Source organism: Abrus precatorius, unplaced genomic scaffold (genome assembly GCF_003935025.1).
Source record: "Abrus precatorius isolate BTA unplaced genomic scaffold, Abrus_2018 Scaffold11, whole genome shotgun sequence".
NCBI lineage: Eukaryota > Viridiplantae > Streptophyta > Magnoliopsida > Fabales > Fabaceae > Abrus > Abrus precatorius.
Window position 1 is genome coordinate 10,450,215 of NW_020874303.1, and position 13,183 is coordinate 10,463,397.

The 13,183-nt window shown below is 32.0% G+C and overlaps 2 protein-coding genes across 3 annotated transcripts; both read left to right on the top strand.

Annotated features, from left to right (window-relative positions):
- Positions 1 to 360: 360 nt before the first annotated feature.
- LOC113855469 (putative tRNA (cytidine(34)-2'-O)-methyltransferase) lies at positions 361 to 4,546 on the top strand. Of its 2 annotated transcripts, XM_027487116.1 has the most exons (8): positions 361 to 545; positions 618 to 736; positions 2,309 to 2,377; positions 2,492 to 2,550; positions 2,860 to 2,920; positions 2,998 to 3,051; positions 3,851 to 4,066; positions 4,154 to 4,546. In XM_027487116.1, exons 1-8 carry the CDS (start codon positions 431 to 433, stop codon positions 4,178 to 4,180), a joined length of 720 nt encoding a protein of 239 aa, XP_027342917.1. In that variant the 5' UTR covers positions 361 to 430; the 3' UTR covers positions 4,181 to 4,546. The 2 variants fall into 2 exon arrangements, with proteins under 2 accessions (XP_027342917.1, XP_027342916.1); XM_027487115.1 differs by having other exon boundaries at positions 3,851 to 4,323.
- A 5,814-nt stretch (positions 4,547 to 10,360) lies between these two features.
- Positions 10,361 to 11,638, top strand: LOC113855384 (DNA damage-repair/toleration protein DRT100-like). The gene has a single exon (XM_027487009.1). The coding sequence runs from the start codon at positions 10,363 to 10,365 to the stop codon at positions 11,464 to 11,466; it is 1,104 nt and encodes a 367-aa protein (XP_027342810.1). The 5' UTR covers positions 10,361 to 10,362; the 3' UTR covers positions 11,467 to 11,638.
- Positions 11,639 to 13,183: the final 1,545 nt, after the last annotated feature.

Here is a 13,183-nt window from a genome sequence, read left to right on the forward strand (position 1 = left end):
AAAATCATTTATCATTGTTTATTTTTTGCAAATCTCAATATATTAATGTAAAGTAGTTTAACTATAATAATAATAACTAGTAATACCACACCAAGTGAATATTATTAAATCAAATTATATTTTATAAATAATTAAAAATACATTATATAATTATTTTAAAATTCAATAAATTTTGGAAATTTAGAAAAGAAAATATAATATAGAATAAATCATAAAAAAAATAAAAATAATCTTATATAATAATAAAAAAATCTATTCCCATTTAAAAATATTCTCAATTAAAAATATTTTTAAAAATATTCTCACTAAATAATTAAATAATTAACACGCAAGATTTATACAAAGGTAACCTGCAAGAGAACAGTAAAACAGCACTCCAACGGATAGAGAGCGCATAAGAGAGGGCAGGCAGCTAAGGTGTGAGCGAGCAATGGCGATGGACATGACTGCACTTAAATCCTTCAACATTCCAAACCGTTTTCATTTTCCATCAAAATTCGCTCCTTTTCGTCATTTCACTTCCTTCAAACCCCGTTGCTCTCTCGGTAATTTCTCTTCTCTCTTTCTGCCTTAAATTTCCTTTCTCTTTCTCTTATTTCAATTCCCTTGTGTCACAGACTGCTCAACTAAAATAATAAGCAAGCAAGGTACTTTGCCTCGTGGCGTTGGAGAGGCACTACCAGCGAGCGAATCATCACACTCCAAAATTCTTCAGGTTGTGCTCGTGTCCCCTCAGGTAAGATTCACTTATTCAACTTACATATACATGGGGCATTACTTTTGCTTTCTGTTAGTTTTTGACTTTAATGATACAATATTTACTCAAGCATTAAAGTAGTTTCAAAGCTTTATAAAAATGAAATAAAATTAAATATGACATTTTTTATTAGTTGTTTTAATCATGGAACTGCTTGTTGGTTGTTATTAATTTCATATTGTGTGCACTTGGACACGTTAGCAAAACAGTAATAACATTTAGAAACCACACCACAAGTTCTCAAAGATGTGTGCCAAACTATAATCCACGATGGAGGATTTTGATTCTCGATGGAGGACCTAGTTGAGTTGGTGAAGAGATTGAAACTTGGATTAGGACTCTTTCCCACCGCTTATAAAGTAGTAATGAATGTGTTAATAATAATTGGTTGCAAAATATACATTCTTGAAGAAGTTGTTATTAGTAAACTAGGCCTAACTCACTCATAAAAGGAGGTTTGCTGAAGTCTGGGTGTATTTTGGCTCTATTTCTAGTCAACGTAGGACATCTTAACACCTTCCTTCACATTTAGGATTGGACATTTGAGGCTTAAAGTCTGCGAGATTGGACATTGCGGATGAGTCAATATTCAAAATGGATAGGCTCTAATACCATTTTAGAACACTACTAATGGGCCTAACTTATCTAAAAAGCTAACTAATAGGAGGTTTGCTCAAGCTTTGTAAGGTGTATTTTAGCTCTATTCCTAGTTGATATGAGACATCTTAACATGTCATATCTATTGTTTGGGGATATATGAAGTTGTGGCCAGGTGTGTTGTTAAATACATGGTAGATGAGTGTGGATGGAGTACACAAATATGATTCTTTGTTTATTTGTAAAACGTATTGCATATGTTGTCAATGACTTACTGTTGTTGATGTTCAATAAGCTTGCTTTCTTAGCAGACTTGTTTTTGAAGTTCAAACCCTTGATCTGTACCCTGTTGTAGTATTAAATACTAATTAAAAAAGACTTCTTTTATAAAATTAAAGGTCACTTGTCCTTCCTGTCAGTACATTTGACAGAACCTGTGGTTCCAAGATTGAAAAGGAGGCTTCAACCGGGCGTGCCATGTGAGGGTTAGTTAATGAGGTAGCACATAAGAAAATTGGTCGTGAGATGGTAGTTAGTTATTTTGTTGGGGAGTGTGGTTATAGGGAGAGAGTATGAGAGTTATGGGGTCAACTGTGGGTAATGAAAAGTTAGGAAAGATCTGTCTCTGGATGAGTTTCTTCAATAATATTGATCTTTTTGTTTATATCTTTCTCTTGTATCCTAACAGCACCACCCAGATATTACAAGACTGATTATATCATTTCCTGATAAATTCCTTATTCATCTGAGAATCTTGTAATAAAGCAATAGAATAAACTTGAAAATGATATCAATGATAAGAAGAACAAAATGGTTAATGTTGGGCCGGAACAAAGTCTTTTGATTGAAGTGAATATTAAGGTTCAAGTTGGCCCTGGTAAACATTTTTTAAAGTTTAGACTAGAATCTCTCAATTACTGAAGGTTTCTCTGGAATTTATGCTGCTTTTGGTAGATTCCAGGAAATACTGGGTGTATTGCTAGAACATGCGCAGCATCAGCTGTTGGACTACACTTAGTTGGGGTGAGTTTTGATTTCTAAATCTAATAATTTTTAACATTTGATGATAAGATTGTCATCAATTTTTCGGTCTGTCAACATACTAATGATATCCTTTGTATTTCTTTATAATTTCAGCCATTAGGATTTCAGGTGGATGATACTAAACTAAAGCGTGCTGGATTGGATTATTGGCCGTATCCATGGACATATGTTTCTTTAGATTGATTCTTTCAAATTTGCATCTCTCCAGCTATTCTAGACAATCACTTCTACCATGCCGGATATATGTAATTGTCTATCACTGTTTATTTTAAATTGAGTTCTGCCTGACTCCAGCTTTTGCCTTCTCTAAGCTTGTTTTGACTGGTTGAAGTGTGGTTCTTTACGAAAATATAATATATCTTGTAGTTTCAACTGATCTAGTATTGCTTTATTCAAAATAATATTGACATAATTGCATTATTCCTTTTTATTTGTTTTCCATTATTAACACAAAATTGCAGATATGTGGTTGTTAAAGTTCATGATTCTTGGGAAGATTTTCGTGATTATTTTAGGCAACAGGTAATTATCTTTCATAAAGACAAATTCCATATAGCTCCGTCTCCTTTGACTCCACATGTCATCATTGTTTGGTACAGGATGGTGAAAAGCGGTTGCTAGCATTTACAAAGAGGGGAACAAACATTCATTCTGTGAGTGGTTACTAATAGTATAATTCCTTTAATTATAGCATTTCTCTATTTGATGCCTGGTGTCTCATATGGCATTGCATTTCCTGAGGTCTTCATGTCTGAATGAATGCCTTCTTTTATCCAAAACAAAACAATCCAAGATTCTGTTTCAATCCTTAGTATTTTCTCTTCCCTTAGTATTGAAGCTTAGAGAAAATTAACAAGTTGATTGAAGAAACAAATGGCATTGAAGAAGAAAATGTATTCTTTTACCTCTCACAAGGCAGCAGTATAAATAGGAAAATTAGGGCAGCAGCTGTACACTAATCATTACCTGTGATGACAGTATCATCAACAGACACTATGAACAAGGCCATCTTCAACAGGCTGTTTAACATGGTGTGGTTTGTTGGACATTGTATGAACCTATCTTCCTTTACAACTTGAGTCAATTTATCAAATCATGCTCGAGGGTATTAGGTGAGTCCATAAAAAGATTTGCAGAGTCTGCATACTTTGCATGTAGTTTCCTGTGATTCAAGTCTGGGAGGAATTTTCATGAAGGCCTCCTGAAATTAAGGAATGCATTCTTAATATCCAATTGATTTTTCAACTAGGACTATCACTTGTAAGCATATCTATGACTAGGTTAAACAAGTAAGATCTCAAAGTCAAGCCTCGGTGTAAACCTATCCCTATAGCAAGAAATATGAGCAAGGTTTCTTATTATGTTTAAAAGGAATGTGCTTTGCATCCAAAACAAAGCAATGTAAGGAAACTGTGAATGGTCCAATATTTATGGTTCCTTTTTACATCGCAGGAATTTTCCTACAGAAAAGGTGATTATCTCTTATTTGGTTCTGAAACTAGTGGCTTGCCACCTGAGGCCTTGTTAGATTGCAAAACTGAACCATTTGGTGGTGGGACTATCAGGATCCCAATGGTTGAAACTTATGTCAGATGTTTGAATCTATCTGTAAGTGTTGGTATAGCTTTGTATGAAGCTTCTAGACAACTACACTATGAACCACTTCAGGTACCTTCAGAAAACTGTATTGATACCGAGGAATCATTTATTGCTGAAGATATTTTTGCTTGATCATAAATATTTTATTTTAACCAGATAGAACACTCCTTGGAACTTAGTTAATTGTGGTTATCACATCCTAACCGGAGTCATAATTGAGATGGAAGATTCTGTTTCAGATTCAAAAGTTAATCCCAAATCTACATATAATTCCACTCACAAAACTCTTATGTGCCTCTGACTAGATCTTGTGGAGTTACATATTAACAACGTTGTTCTGTACCGATCCACATGTAATATCTCAATCTAATGGTTGTGGCATGTGGAGGGTTAGTCTTTTTCAACTGCAAATTGATGTGGTGGAATGTAGCGAAAAGAGAGATCGAAGAATTACTGTTTTGCTTCTTTATGTAGTCCTTTTAACAGCTTGAGCCTTCTCATGTTCAACTTATTATATATGCTTGAGTATGATGTTTCATTTTTGAACTGTTACCCTCGGTCATTATCACTAATAGATTAATAGGAGAATGTCTACTCCCTTTTGAATCACGCATGAATTCCAAGTGTACAGATTCAATTTCTCACAATACGCATTCTCAGCTTTTCATTCCCTTCATTCTTCCTTGAAAGGCTTACTGAGTTTCGCCTGAGCTATAAATAATAATAATTAGCATATGTATAAATATTTACCTGGAAATTGATCCTCTTCTTTGATGGGAGAAATAGTCACATAATTCATTGGTTTTGCGAAACAGTTATCTTTTTCTCACATAATAAATCAACACACTGTAATTCGTTGCATTTGATTTTCTTTTTGAAACAAAAAAACTCTGGTAACTAACAATTTGATCAAAAGTACTGGGGGAACAATCTTTATCCAATAATTTAAAGTAATCTAAATGACTAGACAGAAAAAAAAAATGGTAATCTAAATGCTCACGAGCTTCAATCATTTCCATATATTAGCTACTCCTCTGTGGCCAACCCTTATCGCAATTTCTTTCACATAACAGAGGGCATATTTGGTTTCTTTCACATGAAAACTTTAAAAGATGTCCAAAACACGACGATATGGCCCCCAGATGAGTCATATGACCTGATTACTCTCATTCATGTTCCATTGTGAGGACCATTAATTCAAGTTGAGAAACTTGTTGGAACGTGGAAGTTGGAGCCAACCCATATTCATGTGGATGGACACTTCACTCTTTTCCCATTCTTGCGCAGCAAGTCTAGCACTTTTCTTCACAACATCTTTAAGGGAAAAAAATATTAAAAACGCATTAAAAAGATTTGACAAATTTAAAAAAATTAAATTATCAATTTTGTTTCTTTAAAAAACATTTTTTTCTTATATAATTGTTAATTTTTTATTGACATCTTTTTATATATTTCATTATTTCATAAGTACTTTATAAAAATAAAGATTCTAAAATTTTCATCAGCAACAAAAAGAAATAATAGTTTTACAACTGTTTCAAAAGAATGTTATAAAACTGAAAATATTCATTACATAACTCAAAATAACTAAGGTTTATAGTAGTTTTCATCCATTCATGCACTGCGAGCCTGATACTATTCATTCTGGTTTCTGAAAATGTTGTGTAAGGGTGAGTTTCTACACTACCACTCATACATAACACATATTCATCATAAAACACATCTTATCAAGATTAAAGAAAATATTATGGTATTACATATCACAGTGTCTTATAAAGCAAGTTATCATCTCAATACATAAACACATTATATTTCACAGATGCACAATTTCTTTTCCTTTTTACCTGCGCTTACCGCGCCCTATGGTCACAGTTATCTGATGCCTCTATCCCGAGGTCTTACACATCTATGTAAATAGTCGCCGGATGGTCCAATGCAATATAGATACAACACATGCAATAGACAGCCCCTTAACAAAGGTAATGGTCAAGAGTCAAGTTAGGAAACAAGTGTGCGACCATGTGGTGTATTCGTACATAATATTCTGTGCACAATCCTAAATGTCACTCACCACTCTACATTTTCGCAAGATATCCTATATCGTCTTTATCTTCCACTCTTCCAGTGTATCTCTATAATCATATCATTTTCCATCTCATACTTTTTCAAGTATATTCACATGTTCACATATGCCATTTCTCATGTTCACACATATTTTTCATTATATTTTCACATACTTTTTATCATATACATCAAACCATGATATATTCATAATACACATTTTTTTTACATGTAACACAATATGAAACATTTATCTCCTTATATATTTCATATCACAAAATCATAAAATCATATCAATCATCCTTAATATACCTTATCATGCACTATTTAAACATAATATCACATTTTCACTATGTATTCATCATAAAATCATATAAACAACCAATTATTCTCACTTTTTATCAATTATTTTTCATAAAATAAGAATTATTGCACATACATGACAAGATCTATGAGAATAGAAGTAATAAACATAACAAAATGATAAAGTAGAACCCTCTTATCTTAAAACAGAACTTTTACAAAGATTTAACTGGAAATTTTACTTTAAAACGAAATTTTTCTTAAAATTCTTGAGTAGTACACGACACACATCAAACGGAACAAATGATTTGACTCCCACCACAAACTAATGCAAATTACTCTAATTCTTAATTTTATTGTGGGTATTAATACCTTAATTAATTATCTACTATTTATTAACTCTATTTTATAACTAATAAATGTTGAAGGTCTCACCAAGTGTACCCTTGTAATTTTTTGTACTATTATTTACAGTGTTTAGCGTGATACTATTTCTCGCTTGAAATATAGGACCTTATCAAGTAAATTTATACGTCTTTTACTTTTGATTGTACAGTGAGTCAGATTACTCACGTTTTTGGGTTTTGATCTTAACGCTGAGAAAGAGTGAAAACGATAAAAGCAACAGAATTTAGTGAAAAAATAATAATGTTATCGATGGTGATAGTGAGGAATTGGTGAGTGATTGAATTTTATTATATTCTGGAGCGAAGCCAAAAGGAAAGAGAGCAACTCCGTCAACCAAATCCAAAATGGGTCCACTGACAGAGTAATGGAAGTAATGATTGTAGTACAATTTGGACCCACACATGGGATAGTATCATGTGTCCATAAATACAACTTGTCGGAGTAACCTTTACCACTCTAGCACAATACTATTTAAAGCTAAACTCATCTGTTCAGATTCAGCTGGATAAAATGTAAGGTTAAATTTTAAATTGAATTATTATTATTTTAGTTTAATTCGATAAATCTGATGGGGGTATGGGGGTTAAGTTTACCAAAACTTGTAAAGAGATTTAAAAATAAAATAAAAATTAAATTTTGCCTGACTTGTGCATTACTCTTTGAAATTATAATTTTTGGAAATTTTATTTTTTAAGACTGTTAAAAATATATTCGGACTCTCTGAAATATTCTGAGTTAGAATGTTTTTATCTCATGTTTAGTTCAATTATTCCTTATTTAATAATCTTAATGCTTTCTATAAAAGTACTCCTTTTTAAAAATATTCATTTATTTTCTATGATAATTCATAATTCTTTTACACCACTACGTAAATTTATGATTATTTAAAAGTTTCAAAAATCAAATTATAATTTAAATGAAAAATTAATATGGCATATTTATTATACAAGAAGGGAGGAACCTCTAAATATAGAATCACTTAGGTTCTGCGATTAAATGTTTGTACTATATACCTTAAGTGTGCACACATCAAGAGTTGTAATGTAAATAATACCTCAGCTTTTATGGTCAGAACTTAAAACTTAATTGGTATCAAATAATTATTTAATATTCTTTTTATATTGAATTGACATTGGAGTGTGGTATATTTAGAGTTGACAATGAAGAAGAGTTTGTAAGTGCTATTATCATGCATGAGTATCCTCTTAAAACAGTGGATTGTATAGAGTTAAACGTTATTCTATTTCACTTCAATTAGTGTTCTAAGTTCTTTTCCAAAACATCATCAAGAAGCTAAGGAAATAATAAAAGTTTACAATAATTAAATATTATGAAATTTGAAGGACATAAATACTAATGAAAGAAGAATAGTTATTGCTTTAGATAAGGAGATTTTATACAATCAAAAGAGAAGATATATAACTATTACTGATCATTATATTGATTGCTCTTAAAATTTGTAAAGTCACATTTTAAGAATAAAAAAATTATAATTTCTAACTATTTTTCTTTAACTTTACAAAAAATTATTTATTTATAATTTTACTTATAAGCATGTGTGTGGGTGTTGCTCTCGAATAGTATTTTGTCTTTAAAATGATTGATTGAGAATACTTCTCATTTATATTCTTACTTCTCACAATAGTTATAAGTTTAGCATTGTTTTGGTGAATTGTTTGACGGGTTGAAAAATTATTTATTTTTAAGGTAAATTATATTTATTCAGCTTAAGTTAAATTATGTATAATATTTATTTCACTATTTTTCTTTTTTACACTGTGTATATATCAGTTATAATTTATATAATAAGATAATGTAACACAGTTTTCTTATAACATAAATTTCTATTCGATAACAATTTATGATGAATTTTTTAATAAATAAATATATGTAATATTAATTTATGATTAAATTTGATATTCTCTTAATGAATTTTTTATAGTGCATTGTTAACAGAAACTAGAGACGTGAACAAGTAATTTTCAATCGAAATAGAAAATAAAAACAGAAAAAGGAGAAGAAGATGAATTACACAAAAATAGCAAAACTAAATATAGAAATATTGAAAGTAAATTCAATGAAATAACTTGAAATAAATGTATAGTACAACTTCAATTAAGATAATATTCTTGTCAATCTTTTTTCATTGGGTCTAACTTGTGCATGAAATGTTTACAAAGTATTCAAATAAAATGTACAAGTATTTAACTGAAGAAATTGACACCTAAAACTATCATGGAAGATCTAGTCGTAAATAAGTACAAAATAACTTTCTATGACTACTTAAAAACTACGCATGTGTCACTGTTATACACAATTTTCACAATTTAAGTCTCATATTTGGACCTACAACCGTCACTAATCACTCTTATCAATTTTTTTTATACAAATCTTCAATCTTCTTTAAAATCATTGTACTTTTTTTTATTTTATTTTAGGAATAACTTTAACCAATTTCTTTTACATATTTTTTGATAACTTTGATATTTTTATACCTTTCAATTTTATGTGCAAAAACTCATTCATGAATCCACCAAAATTTTATTAAAATGTCACTTTTCGATTAAAAAATCACATTTCAAGAGTCATAATTGTGATAAAAACTCTTCAAAAGTATCTTTTTATTTCAACTTAAAAAGTCAGTTATTTTTTTTAAATCATATTTTTCACAAGAAACTTATCAAAATAATACTTATTGGCCACTTAAAATGTTATTATCAAAGTTATATTGTGAATTTTTACTCAAAAGTTTCTACTTCAACTCTAAATCAAATACTATTTTAACGCAATATTTTTTTAGAAGAAAGAGTAAATTCAACACCTAAAAATTACTTTTTAAGTAGAAATAATTAACAAATCTTGATCAAGGTAAACCCTTCTTTTGAGAAAAAAATTCTAACTTATGAAATTTTTATTTCTCTGGAACAATAACACAAACACTTCTTATTTAATTAATTGTCAAAGATCTGTAATATTTAATCTAATTACAAGAAGTATAAACAAAATTTATTTTTACGTGACTTGATTTTCAAATGAAATATATAAAAATTTCCATCTATTAATAAACAAACATTCGAAAACAGCACCTTCTCTATTTCTATAAAAAGCTTGTGTTTGTTTGCACAGAATGAACACGATGATCTCGTAAGAACAAATTTTATGATTTGATGTTGTGAAATTAATTTTGTAAAATTTGCTTTCTTGTGACGATATAACATCAGGTTTACAAATTTATATTTCAAATTATTTTTATTTACTGCGTTTTATTTAAGTAATTTTCATTTAAAATAGTTTTATTATTTTAAAAAGTGATCAAAATCACTTAAAAATAATAAAAACACTAAAAATATAACCCAAATGGATATTAAACCAAACGAGCCATCCATTAATCTTAATCCTCAGCATGTCGTACCAGCAATGGCATAAACAACAAAAAGCCACACCAGTTCACCGACGGTAATAACAATAACATACAAGGGGTAATTCGGTCACTTAACACGTATATATAAACCATTCAAACTTCACTTAACATGCTTTCAACTCCCCCTCTCTCTCTCTCTCCACTCTAGGGAGAGAAAAAAAAAAAACAAACAATGGCTTCGCCTTCGTTCCTATTCATAGCAACGGCCATTTTCACGGTCCTCTGCGCCGCCGTGAACGGTTGCTCGCCGTCGGAAAGGGCGGCGCTACTAGCCTTCAAAGCGGCGCTGAACGAACCCTACCTCGGTCTCTTCAATTCATGGACCAGCGCCAACTGCTGTCTCAACTGGTACGGCGTCAGCTGCGACGCCAACACTGGCCGCGTCACCGACATCAACCTCCGCGGCGAGTCAGAAGACCCGATTTTCGAAAAATCGGGTCGCTCCGGCTACATGACCGGAAAAATCGCGCCGGCTATTTGTCACATCGACAGCCTCAAAAGTCTCGTCGTCGCCGATTGGAAAGACGTCTCTGGCGAGATTCCCTCCTGCATTACCTCACTCTCCTCTCTCCACATTCTCGATCTCATCGGGAACAAAATCACCGGCGAAATCCCCGCCGACATCGGGAAATTGCAGCGCCTCACCGTCTTAAATCTTGCAGACAATGCAATCTCCGGCAAAATTCCGGCGTCAATTGTGGAACTCGGTTCCCTCAAACACCTTGACCTCAGTAATAATCGACTCAGCGGCGAGATTCCTGAGAATTTCGGGAACCTCGGCATGCTGAGCCGAGCATTGCTGAGTCGAAACCAGTTATCCGGTTCAATACCGGTTTCTATTTCTAAAATTTACCGGCTCGCGGATTTGGATTTGTCCATGAACCGGTTAACCGGTTCGGTTCCGTACGAGCTTGGAAGAATGCCGGTTCTTTCTACTTTGAATTTGGATAGTAACTTATTTAAAGGTTTAATACCTTCGAGTTTGTTAAGTAACCCCGGAATGGGTATTTTGAACATAAGTCGAAACGGGTTTGAAGGAGCCATACCCGATGTTTTCGGGTCAAAGTCTTATTTCATGGCTTTAGATTTGTCTTACAACAATTTGAAGGGTCGGGTACCCGGTTCGTTGTCGTCGGCTAAGTATATTGGGCATTTGGATCTTAGTCACAACCATTTATGTGGATCCATTCCTCTCGGGTCACCCTTTGATCACCTTGAAGCGTCGTCGTTTAGTAACAACGATTGTTTGTGTGGAAACCCGTTGAAGACTTGCTAAGTTTTGTGGGTGACCCGAGACATAAATAAGTACCCGATTTGTTAGACGATTCTTATGAGCCAAAGCGTGATTTTTCATGTTATGTTTTTCACTTTGTTGTTTGATGTATGTAATATAATGTTTTAGTGGTAAAGTTGAAAAAGGACAAAAAGAAAAAGATGTGACGCATTTGAGAGGGGCGCATACGCATCTGCATGCACGTGCGTGGCAGGACAAGGGTTTGAAGGAAGGAATTCATGTGTAAAGTTAGTTCTGAATATTGCTATTCCTGTGTTGCATGTGAACTTCCCTGTTAGATAATGGCAAATAATTGGATAAAGATCTCATTACTGTGTCTTAAGATGAGGACCACTTGAGGAATGGGTTTGTAGTCTTGTTGCAAATATCTTCTTATGGTTTGAATGTTTATAAAATAGAAACCCGTATCCTAACGGATATATTACAAAAGATTTGCTGTGTAATTTGATGCTTTATTAACTTCAAGTGTGTGATTGGATGCTTATGATCTCCACCGTGAGCAAAGTAACATTGTTATTTTGATGGAGTCTAGGAATGAGAAAATTACTTGTAAATAGTTCTCACTGTTTTGTGATTTTAGATCCACGACAAATGAGGAGTAGAATACCGAAATGGGAAAACAATAATAGAGCACAACTACCACTTGGGGGGCACATGCTGCTGTACCTCATATCTTCTCATATGCATTAACTAAGAGCCAAGTCTTCATGCCATTCAAATCCACCCAACATGTAAAATAAAGCAGCAATGAATGCTTAGCAAAAAGCGAATGGACCATGCATCATGCATCACCATACACCCCACCATACATGCCACCTTTATTCTACAAAAGACATACCATAAATTTGGTCCATTCATGTCATTTCCTCGCAAAAATGAGGCATAGATGGGACCCACACCAACTCTGGCATTCACATTCGCATTGTAAGTAAGTGACCCTCTCTGCATGTGAGTGACCTTAAATTCAAATTCCATCACCGATTGTTCGAGGAGGAGCCTATCCAGTAGCCACTAAGGATGATGATGATGATGATTTCGTGTCAGCAATTAAAAGTTACAGCCACCCTCACTAGGCCCCCTAACCATCATGTTTATCATTTGAGCACGGTATTAAGAATATTAATAAAAAAAAAAGTGAAATAATTTTTTAATTAAGTATATTGTTAGTTTTTAAAAGTATATTTAATTTTTATTTTAGTTCTTGTACAACATTTTTTATTTCTTTTTATATTTTTAAAAAGTATTAATTTTTGTTAAATATAGTAATGTGACTAGCTTAAACATTGTCACATGCCACTTTGTTTTTTTATAAAGTCATGTTAGTGAGAGAAATTACCATCAACAATTTTTAAAAATATAAAGTTAAATAAAAATAATAATTTTATAAAGAACAAATTGAATTTACTATACACACATGATATTAGAGTAGTCCTTTAACGTAAGAAAGTGTTTTCAATAATTTTTTTTAAATGTTAACTTTGTTAAAAATTTATTATTCATATATTTCTTTCTTATAAATTTTAACAAAAACACAATATGTTTTAATAAATTTTGTTGATAGCTTTCTTGTCTTCTCTTTATTCTTTTTTTTTCTCATCTTCTAATTCATGCATTTTTTTCCCATCTTACTTCTAATTTACGCTTTCATAAATTTCTCCTATTTTTAAACTTCGACAAGAGTCTTCTTTTTTCTTTTTCT